The sequence below is a fragment of the Dreissena polymorpha genome, chromosome 14 (genome assembly GCF_020536995.1).
Source record: "Dreissena polymorpha isolate Duluth1 chromosome 14, UMN_Dpol_1.0, whole genome shotgun sequence".
Taxonomy (NCBI): Eukaryota; Metazoa; Mollusca; class Bivalvia; order Myida; family Dreissenidae; genus Dreissena; species Dreissena polymorpha.
This window is the reverse complement of record NC_068368.1, coordinates 41,125,051-41,137,030: the sequence shown is the minus strand read 5'-3', so window position 1 is coordinate 41,137,030 and position 11,980 is coordinate 41,125,051. Positions and strand designations below refer to the sequence as shown.

The 11,980-nt window shown below is 38.0% G+C and overlaps 1 protein-coding gene across 1 annotated transcript; it reads right to left on the bottom strand.

Annotated features, from left to right (window-relative positions):
• Positions 1 to 3,766: 3,766 nt before the first annotated feature.
• On the bottom strand, positions 3,767 to 8,774 carry LOC127857155 (uncharacterized). The gene is made up of 3 exons (XM_052393554.1): positions 8,400 to 8,774; positions 7,329 to 7,400; positions 3,767 to 7,039 (listed from the first exon to the last, which is right to left on the bottom strand). The coding sequence occupies exon 3, from the start codon at positions 6,896 to 6,898 to the stop codon at positions 4,955 to 4,957; it is 1,944 nt and encodes a 647-aa protein (XP_052249514.1). The 5' UTR covers positions 6,899 to 7,039; positions 7,329 to 7,400; positions 8,400 to 8,774; the 3' UTR covers positions 3,767 to 4,954.
• Between the last annotated feature and the right edge of the window lie 3,206 nt (positions 8,775 to 11,980).

Genomic DNA, 11,980 nt, shown 5'->3' with positions numbered 1-11,980 from the left:
TGGGATTCATAACTGAGGTCGCCGTGGTGTAATGGATATGGTGTCCGCCTTGCGACCGGGAGGTCACGGGTTCGATCCCCGCTGTGGGAGCGTTCTTTCGATCTCCCATATAGACACCAAGTACTGGTTCTAGGCCCAGGAAACGGACTCGAGAGCATTTCAAATAAGTAGGAATTACTTTCTATGCAATCGAGCTAAAATAAATAGGTTTAAACTAACTGAGTTTCACGGGGCTAATGTTAGAGGGAAATAGTCAGTTAGCGTTTAGACCTAGAGGTGTACAGATGAAAAAGACACAATCATGTAGCAATCACAACCTTTTTGTATAACTGAAATATTTGTTAAGTCAGACATTAAATTGGACTAGAAACTGATATATGGTGTTGTTGAATATTTTATACTACATTATGCAGAGAAATTAACATAACTAGAGAGGGACGGACTTGTCCCATGCGCGCCACGAGAAAATGGTAGTTAATGCAAAACTCGTCATCTTGGTAATACGCGCATGACGAGATATCGAATGATAGGCTACACACCAGTAATTTAAGAGTAATGAACATTGTTAAAACTATGTGTCGTCCATGAACTATGAACGATTACGGGACACAATTTTGGATTTTAGCAAGGCGTTCGATACTGTCCCGCACGATCGTCTATTACAAAAAATGTCACGCTATGGAGTAAAAGGTCACTTTCTGTCCTGGTTGTCATCCTTTCTTAAAGACAGATCTATGAAAGTAATAATTGCAAGTGAGCTCTCTAGAAGCATACACGTTGATTCGGGCGTCCCACAGGGGACCGTACTCGGTCCGTTAATGTTTTTATGTCATATCAACGACTTGCCACTCAATGTAAAATCACAGGTTAAGCTTTTTGCGGATGATTGTTTATTATACCGTCCAATACGTAACATCTCGGATCATGTAAAATTACAAGAAGATTTAGTTTCACTAGAAGTTTGGGCATCAACCTGGGGTATGAAATTTAATGCAATTTAAAAGTGTTACATCCTAAGTGTGAAAAGTAAAAGTTCGTACTTCAACGAGTTGGATAAAACAATATTGAAACATGTAGATTCTAATCCATACCTCGGATTACTAATATCAAATGACTTAACTTGGTCGAATCATATAACAAACATTTGCAAAAAGGCGAACTCAACGCTCGGGTTTCTTAGACGGAATTTAAAACACTGTCCCCAAGAATGTCGTAAAACAGCTTTTATCGCTTTGGTTCGATCACAACTTGAATAGTGTTGAATCATATGGGACCCCTTTCTCAAAAAGGATATTGACAAAATCGAAAAAGTTCAGCGTCTTGGTGCTTGTTTCATAATGAATAACTACAAATCCAAGGAAGAAGGATGTGTTACAAATATGCTCAACACTCTAAAACTGAATACTCTTCAAGACCGGCGCGTCTATAATCGTTTGGTGATGCTCTACAAGATCGCAGGGGGTATGGTGCCGGCAGTGGACCCAGATGAATACCTGACATCGAAACCTCAACGAAGAACTGTCAAAGTAAAAACTTACACCGACTTTACATCGTCGAACATTTAAGACCGACATATCACAAATAACTCTCGTGCATTCAAAGTTCCTAGTGCTCAAACAAACCAGTTAAAAAATTCTTTTTTTTGTGGAAACACTTGTGTCGTCCCAGATCACTTCTGAAGACTCCTCCCCGTAAAAATATACCAGAAGTGGTCCTTCTACGTATTTGAACAGATACAGATACAGATATTGTTTGTGTAGGTCCCTGCATGATTAATTCACGCATGCCTCAAACTACATATGATGCTTAAATGGAAGTTATCACGTTTTGGTTAATTGACAAAATTGAAAAACAATTACTAGTATTTCAGATTAGCAAATTTTCGTTGTAGATATGATATTTGCAACGAAACAGTAATACTTAACATAAATCAGGCTAATGTTGACATTTATATCAATTTAAAGCATTAACTGACAAACTTCAGTACATGCCAAAATTTGTGAAAAGGTCCCTTTCAGTTCTTAAGAATAGTTGAATAATTCTTTATTTGCTCAACCCGAAATCCCATGTACCGGTAACCCATCTTATGAAATCCATGGGAAAAGTGTGCTCAGTGCGGGGCTCGAACCAACCGGAACAGTAGGACGGTGCTCTTCCATCTGATTTTATCAGAGGAAGAGAACGCCCGGTGGGGAACTCATGGCCACCTTCACCGGATTACTCAGGGGCGTCGGAAGCAAATTGACATTGGGGCGGCGGAGGGGTTGGGTATGGGAGAGGGTATCCCCCTCCCGTTGGTGGGCGTCCGGTGCCTTCCCCGGATTTTTTCAAATTTTAGCATCAAATGGCGCATTCTGGTGCATTTTTATGCCTGATACCTGATCTTATACACGTCTATTGCAGGCATATTCTAAATGACAAAAGTTGTGACAGACAGACAATCGATGGAGAAGTGATCTCTATATGTCGCAGTTTGTACTTTGTAGCAGGCGACACAACGATAGGGATCATGTGGGTTAAAATAACGTTCTTTGGATTTTTTTTCCCGCAATTCCGTTTTGGAAATTTGAAATTCGTTGGTTTGGAGTAGACATATTGAAATGACACTAACAAAGGGGTAAAAAAAATTAAATAAGTTTTTTAGAATTATCGATTTACGTTGAGTTATTTTAATTAATACATGTATCTTGAGGTATCTTTAATTTTGTGATAATTAAGGACTATTGGATATCGGCACATTTGTTTCATGTCATACTTTCCTTTATATTAATAAAAAGAAGCAAAGGCTTAGATCATACCAACAATTAAAGATTCCCAGGTTTAATTACTCAAGAATAAATGGATTATCGTTATAAAAGAGATCGATCAATTTACAACATAATTGACATGTACACTACCGCGGGCGGGCGATGGCAAACAACAAAACACGTGTCATAACCGCGAAAGCGTGATTACCTTGCTTCGTGGTAAAGATATTTTCAAATATACGGGTATTGAAATGGAAAAAAAGGTCTTTTCCGAAATTTCCTTTTTGGGAATATTGGGGCGGGAGCCGCCACCCCTGCCGCCCCAGCTCCGACGCCTCTGTTACTAGCACGGTTGTCTACCAATTAAACTTACATTGCGGCTGATTCTAACACATGTGCACTACCATCCTCATCCCTTTAAACTTGTATACAGACCATCATGCATTCCGGCCTTTCATTTCTGAAACCATGAAAGTAAGCTCAGATGAAAAGTGCGCCAAATGCGCGGCTTGAACTGACATTCAGCGAAACGCTAGCACGGTGCTGGTCACAGCGTAGCCACTATTAACAGCGGTGATAAATACACATATGCAGAGGAGTCGGCACGGTAAACTTCGATTAATCAGCTGAACACTCTACGGTGAGAAAAGAAAAAGCCAGGCACTGGTTCTCCGTAACACGCTTTCAAAATAGTGGACCTCTGATACAGGTGGGTATAAAATCAAAGAAATTGCTAAATACTATATATTATATGAAATACAATTCATTGCATTTCAACGAATTAAACAGTACATTTTTATTTACCTTTGTAATACTCAGACGAGAATCTTGATCGTTTTTCCAGCCCTATTCAGCGTGGACCTCGCCAACAAAAACGAAAATGTTCGGATATCTTCGCGAGATTCAAATAGAAGATCTTGTCACATACAAAAATAAAACGAGCTTTTTGTATATCTTTTAATCAATGTAACCAGACCAAATCTAGCGTTGAAATTATGGCTATTGTTATAAAGGACACTGATTTGTATGGGTTATTTTTATTTTACAAGTATTCGTTGTTTTTGAGCATTTACGGATCTTAAAAGGCATTTTGCGATACGCGTTTAAACGTATTTGCTTCTTATATAATCGTTATGAATGAAAGTTTCATGCAAAGATGACGTCGCATAAGGTAACGTCATTTCTAGTGTACGTTTCAAATAGCAATACCTGAATCTTATAAATTTCCGTTGTGGTGTTTTTGGCATAATATTGTACAACATAGAGACATATCGCATTCTATATAACAATATTATTTTAATTAAATTTATCGAGTAATATTAAGACTCAAACCGAATGCCTTCCTAAAAGGGACAACAGCATAAATAAAGGTATCGGAAGTTAAGATGATATCGGTAAAGCTATCACACAAGTCTACACTGGCCGGCCATTGATCGAGAAAGGCGGCACTTAGATAATTTATTTCTTTTTTTACATTTTAATAATGTATGTATCTTCATAACGGTTGTTATCTAAACATACGCAAATAATACTTCTTGTATAATTATATAATTACAAGTGGCAACCGGTCAAACTTAAAAAAAAAGTTTAACATCATGTTACATAGGTTTTAATTTCAAAACTTCTCCAATGAGTTTATTGTTTTTTACTTGCAACCTCAATTCTCTAGTTGCTTAAAAAAGCCAGACTTTTTTCGAGATTTTTTGTAGAATGTTACACAAAGACATTTTACTGAGCTGACCTGTTGGATACAAAAAGTAGAACCACTGCGATGAATATACAGCTTAGGCTGAGATTTGTATTTTCGTTTAGACCCATACCAAATGGAGTTTGTTTCAATAAGTTGCAAAGAAAGCATTTTACTAACAAGCCGACGACTTTCAGTATGCAGGTGAGTACCGATATACTAATAAAAAAAAGTTAAGTGTATTATCAGGTAGTGGTTATAAACATTTTTTTTCAGAAAAAAAGTCGTTTAGTTTATTATTATTTAGTGTTTATACACCGGATATTCGTTCTTGCAGAGCGTTCCGTACGGCACTCTTACTTAACATAAATTTCAAAGCATATTTGATGACAGTGTATTTATAAATTGCTTAAGTTTTCTTCATGTCGTTACACGCCTATGTTAGCTTTTAAATCCATGCAATACGATAAATTATTCGTTTGTGTTTTTAGAATTTCAACATGACATGTTTTATATTGGTTTAGATTGTTATCCGAACTGGCCTTTCGCCAACGATGCGACTGAAATGCCAATTAGCAGCATTGTTTGCAGGACGACAACTTAACGAAAGGGTGTATAATTTCAAAGCCATATTGCAGTCTCCCTCCATTTCGTGGCAGTGCCCAATCATGTTAATATCCGTCTCGCCATGATTATTACGAGAAAATATAATTCTTTCTAGATTGTTCATTGCTTGTAACTGTTTCTCACGTTCACAGAGTCCTCCATACGTGAGGTACTGAAGATAGTAGAGGAACGGACGAGCGTCAACTTCTACGCAGTTCATCCATTTATGGTCAATGTAGTTTCTCAGTCTAATCTCCTCCTCGGTTGTATTACGGTTCATTTCAAACCTCAGTATGTATGGACAGCAGTGCGCCTCCTGTCTAACAAATCGCACACATAATGCGAATGGCAGTTCGGTTAATACGTCTTCTCCGACCATTGTTTTAAAAACATCAAGATCCCTGTCACCAGGCACACCAATTTGTCCACACACAGCCTTGACCCGATACTTGTATCTCATATCTACGTCCTCCAATACTTTGACTGCAGAGTGCAGATTTCCACTGCAGTATAGCACGGACGCCATCTTAAGATGGCTAGATGCTACATCCGTGTCCAAGACATGACGGAACGCGCTCAAACGTTCATACGTTAAAGACAACCCAAATTTTCGGCATTCAGGCACAGACAGTGACGTTAGTATAGCGTAGAACTGTTGAACGAATTCAAACGCTTGCTCTTTACCCGTTTCCATTTTCAACAGAACAGTTATAATTCTTGCTACTGTGGTTTTGAAATCGCGTTTCGAAATTCGGGGGATGAAAAATAAGTTGTTGCAAATATGACTGAAAACCCGCACGTAGCGTTCATAAATCACTTTTAAACAGATTGATACGTGCGAAAGCGTCGCCTGTCGTATCTCCCTTCCTTCAGTTTGATTCCTGACAAATGCACGCAGCCACTCGCCAAGATTATCAATGTCAATATGAAAGATGTCATGCAGATCATTTTTTATCATAGAGTCAATGTATTTTAAAAGTCGCAGCTGCTGTGACCTTGAGAGCTTCCCGTCGAATAAATTAACATCAGGTATGATATAGTGCGGAAACACGCCCATTTGTAACCATTTCCTTAATGTTTTTAAGCATAATAACACAAGGAACGCAAGGTTGTCTTCCGTCCACAATTCGTAAGGGCTTCTCTCAATAGTGTAAAACACGATCGTTTTGCAATGAAAACTAGTGATTGTGTCTTTTGTGAGTTTGCTAAATAACGATTTCTTTATCATCTTCAAAACGATATAACATTTAATCTGTGCTATGTTGAAACTAAAAACCAGCATCCGTTCTAACAGATTCGGTGAAAGTCGCCACTCTTCACGTTTATAATCGCTTTCCGGATGATTCGCGGGAACTAAAAAGCACGGTGTTACCCGTGCAGCATGCAGAAGCTGGGGAGACGGCCAGCGGCCTCTTCGTCGATCTATCCAGTGTTGTATTTCAGGAAGATGCTTGCGGACCGCAAAGGCCTGAACAATATCCCAGTCTTCTATAGAGCTCACTGACGGGCCACTTTTTGCTGCTTTTCCTTTATGTCTGTTAACTTCTTCGGTTGTCTGCTTAAATCGTTCTGAACTAAAAAGAATTTGATTGGAGGCTTTCATTACGAACCGTGCATCATACAAACAAGATTCTGGCTCCGGTGTATTGTTGTTGAAGACCTGCAGTAAGTATTGTTGTGGAGGGGTAAAATCGCCCCAGATCATCAGAAGGTTCGACAGCCCGGCCTTCCAGTCTTCCCAAACCGTCATTATATTAACTCCATTGTTACTGAACAGAATATCAATATCGGACTGGAGACCGGGCGTGGTGGTCCCTTCCGACTGACTCCCGAAATGGAAACACTCATTATCGACCATTCGAAGCAAATCAGATATTTGTGCTGTTGTCTCCCTATATTAAAAATTTGCTCTTCGGCACATTGCGATCTTTTTGCTGGCTCCAATAACATTCAATACTGCGGCCAATCGAATCGATAAGTATTGGAACTTCTTGGGCACCTGAACGGAACGTCAAACAATGATACATAATAATTATAAAATGTTAAACTATTATAACTTAGATGTAAGTATGTTATAAACAATACTAAAGAACTACTCTATTTGAAAACCCTCATTTTATTTTAAATGAAAATATGAACATACATGTATATAATTAATTGCACACTTTTATGTGCTACAAAAAGATGTCTAAGCATTTAACGTACAACAAAATATTCATAAACTTTTGAACAGTACATTAAAAGTTTATTCTTAAGATAGAAAAAAAAAAGTTTAATAAATAGCTAACCTCTACCCTCGACGTCACGTTTTGAACAGGATTCATTTTTCGGATTGGGCTGGTATCATCATATGTGTATCTCTGTGTATAAGATGAAAGCATACTCACACAATGAATGTGCTAATAGTTTCAATTAATTGGCAATAAGACAGATGTAGTAGTAGAAGTAGAAGCAGAAGTAGCAGCAGCAGCAACAGCAGCAGCAGCAGTAGTAGTAGTAGTAGTAGTAGTAGTAGTAGTAGTAGCAGTAGTGTAGTAGTAGTTGTTGTAGTAGTAGTAGTAGCAGCAGCAGCAGCAGCAGCAGTAGCAGTAGTAGTAGCAGCAGCAGCAGTAGCAGTAGCAGTAGCAGTAGTAGTAGTAGTAGTAGTAGTAGTAGTAGCAGTAGCAGTAGCAGTAGTAGCAGTAGTAGTAGTATTAGTAATAGTAGCAGCAGCAGCAGCAGCAGCAGAAGTAGCAGTAGCAGTAGTAGTAGTAGTAGCAGTAGTAGTAGTAATAGTAGTAGTAGTAGTAGTAGAAGTAGTAGTAGTAGTAGTAGTAGTAGTAGTAGTAGTAGTAGTAGTAGTAGTAGAAGTAGTAGTAGCAGCAGCAGCAGCAGTAGCAGTAGCAGTAGTAATAGTAGTAGTAGCAGTAGTAGTAGCAGTAGTAGTAGCAGTAGTAGTAGTAGTAGTAGTAGTAGTAGTAGTAGTAGTAGTAGTAGTAGTAGTAGTAGTAGTAGTAGTAGTAGTAGTAGTAGTAGTAGTAGTAGTAGTAAAAGTAGTAGTAGTAGTAGTAGTAGTAGTAGTAGTAGTAGTAGTAGCAGTAGTAGTAGTAGTAGTAGTAGTAGTTACAGTAGTTACAGTAGTTACAGTAGTTACAGTATTAGTAGTTGCTGTTGCTCTTGCTACTGTTGTTTATAGTATTGTAAGTGGTGTTAAAACTATAAGCAGTTGTAGTATAGATGCGTCAGAAATTTACTAAGTAGAAAATTTCGCCCCATGGATGCAAAAAGGTACCATGTGACATTGAAATTAGAAGGCACATGGCACCTTTTTGCACCAATATGGCGAAATAAATTACAAAATAAATAAAATAGCCACTTACTTTAAAGCCAAACTTCTTAACACGTTTGTGCGCCCGACTAAACAACTTTTCTTCATGAAGTTTTCAGTTTTTTGTAATGGTTATCCTGCTGCATGTATGCAATCGTATACCATTCACGTCCGGCTTTGTTAGTGGGACAAAAACGTAACAAAACAAGTACCTCACTTTTTGACTGTCTGTTAAAATAAATGTGTTGTGTGCTCAAATTACCAGAGTTTTAAAGCAAATACCGTTAATATTGTATTTAGATACTGCAAATCCCTGATAATGTCGCTTCAAACAAAAACAAATGTTCCGACTGAGCGACTTCAATTCAACACTTTACGACTTGGCTTAAGAATTTGTTTTGTCTATCCAGCTTAATGTACAAACCATTTGTATGCAAGGTGTACAGTGCGGTTTCAGCGTTGCATGCCTTTGCATTTTTCCAACCAACACATGTTTAGGTTTCAGATATTTATCGTTAGAGCGCAATCGGTTCGTAAATTCAGTCGAATATCAGGGTCGTAGCGAGCCCTTTTAGGTTGTACAGGCACATTTTAGGGGGTCCATGGGCATCCCCACATTTTAAAAATATATACAGTTTTAGCAACAGATATGGAAGGGAAAGACCCCCAATAGTATTTACCACCAGAAATGTTGCACGTGTTGAATATCAGCTGATATGTTCCATGTTGCAATTATAGATTATACATACATGTCAAATAATATCCGTTCAAATAAACAATGTTTGATATTTAATGTTTCAATTTTCAACAATGTTAATTTTTAAGGTGGAGACATCTCAAATGTTCATCTTGGGCATTGTCCAATTAAAACTGTTCAATGAATAAAAAATTAAATGTTCAAAATGTAAAATATACATTTACTTTTATTTTTAAATCGCATACACAACTTATAAAACTTTGTCACAGCTCTAACACTTCTTTACAAAGGTGAATGCTACAGTATACAAATTTGCAACAGTAACTTTAACAAACTGCCGATTTCCACTGGAAGCATGTAAACACGTCTAGATTAGTCATCGCGTTTCTTTACATCTTGCAATGTTACAAGTTGACATTTGCACAGTTTGGAAGTCTGCATGAAAACTACACGCGGTGAAAGCGACAAAATTATTTTCCGTCTTAGCCAGGAACCAATGCCTCGCTTTGGCCGGAAACCATTGTAAATGTAAACAATCATTCTTCTGGTGCACAGGTGATGGGCGCGTGGCCAACTCACTTTAACACTATCAATATGTCGATTTTCATAAACTATGTACCATTTTGCTGGGAAAGGTTGCCTCGTGACGAACGACTACTTGCCAACATAAACTATAAGAAAATAATTCTCAACTCGTAGAAATGCTAGGTCGGCTCTCGTCTGACCGAACGTTCAGTGCCGATTATTACAAGAGTAAAAGTATCGAAATACCCCTGATACTGTAACGCACCTCTGCTTTGAGGTATACCGTTTTAATGACTTGATTACTTATAGCTTTCAAATAGTTGTTAATATAGTGTTACGCTTGTTCCATCCGTTTTGAAATATGACACAAGTCCATAGTAAACATTTAAACAATAATTTATTCGTGCGAAGACAATAATCGCAATAAACTTCGTGCGAAGACAATAATCGCAATAAACAACCCGTTAGACAGCAACACAATGTAAGTGATTCCTAACCGCCAGCTTCCCGGTAATTATACTAGGGTAGTATTTACAAAGTTAATGGCGTGTGACGCACAATAAGTCAGTTCTGCGTTCTTTCAGTGTTTATGTGTAAATAATACAATAAAAGTGTAAAAATGCTTCCAAAATCAGTGTTACTTAACGTAAACAAACTTCAATTTACTGGATTATTACTATAAAACATGTGATAACGACTAAAAGGTATTTACTTCGAAAAATGAATGACTCTTAACAAAAATTACGTCTATCCTAGATCTTGACTAAAACTCAACTCCAATTTTAGACTTTTTGTTTAATACGGATGACCAAAATTGGTCAGTGACCAAGATTCTGGGCAGTGACCAAGATTCTGGTCATTAATGACCCGAATTCTGGGCACCAGTGACCAAAACTGGTCAGTCACGTGACTGACCAAAAATAATGACCCAGAAATTCGAACGTTTCATGACGTTGTTTACCAAATGTCATAACAATGAGACATAATGGCGCCTTATTTAGAAAAACAATGAAAAATACAAAGTATTCAAATGGATGGCTTACTTCTAGACGAAAGTTCTGGTGATGTTAAGATTATATAGACTCAGTTGTGTACACTTGTCAATTGGTTTATAAAGTCACATAATGTTACCAGAATGAACAACTTAAAAGGCAGTCATTTGAAAAGGTAAGTGCAACTGTTACACCTGGGGTGTATCATTACCCCCCTCTTAATAAGGCAAAGCTCCTGCTGCCTTACACTTAACTTAATTCATCACGTACAGTTCATTATTAAAAATAGACAAGGTACTTAACTGCATTGTAGATACACATCAATAACTGTTCAATCTATTTAACTGCTAGCTTAGTATATAACTGTTAACTGTGTTTACTGTTCCTTAAGTATGTTATTGTTCATATCATGTCAGTTAATTTAAATTCTTATTCATAGTCTGTATCTGTTCTTTGTAACACAAATTTACAATTTCATGTTTTCACCACAGCAAACATATTTTACAGATTGTTACATATTATTTCCATAACTAGACATTAATGTCCAATGTCTTTGGTGGATCGATTCGTCCGACATCCTGTGTGGAGTTGATCGACTTGTACCTCTGGTAGAATGGCCCATACGACAGTCGGTGTGGAGTGGATCATCTGGTGCCTCTGGTAGAATCGCCCATACGACATCCTGTGTGAAGTGGATCGTCTGATACATCTGGTGGAATTGCCCTGCCGACATCCTTTGTGGAGTGGATCGTCTGATACCATTGGCGTGAAGTGGCTCCCATTGCCTGACATTTGTCGTCTGTCCTTGCCCAGAGCATCCTTGATCACAGTCACATTTCTGATTGATATTTAGTACCAACTGAGATACCAGTCCACTATGGTTCTTTTGAATGTTCATCTTAACATCATGACAAGAACAGTTCCTAAGTTCATTTGTTTTGCAAGGCAATGGTGGTGTTCGATAGTCGCCACTTTTGATGGATTTCTTCTTTGCTCGCACTAGCCTGCTGACCCAAGGCGAAGTTCTTTTCTTGCACACACATTTCTTCTTAATGACCTCTTCATCATTTCGTTGTACATTGGAATGGGTTGAAAGCGCCAGACGAGATATTTGCTTAAGTGAGGCGGCATCGTTTTTGTTGATGACAATTTTAAATGCTACCACTTTATCAGACACACGTCCTTCATGCTCCTGCCTTATATCAATTCTTCTTATGCTCAGATCCTTCGTATCGTATTCGCTATCATTTTCGGCAAATACGCTGGCTACCCTCCCAATACACTGTGCACGTGTTATTTCTGCACCTTCGTCTTTAACATGCACTTCTATCACTGCTTCACAATCCCCTGGCACTGATGCTTCATCTGCAACTGTTACTTTTCGCATTTGCCTCAGCATTTTCTGTATACAAGGTATTT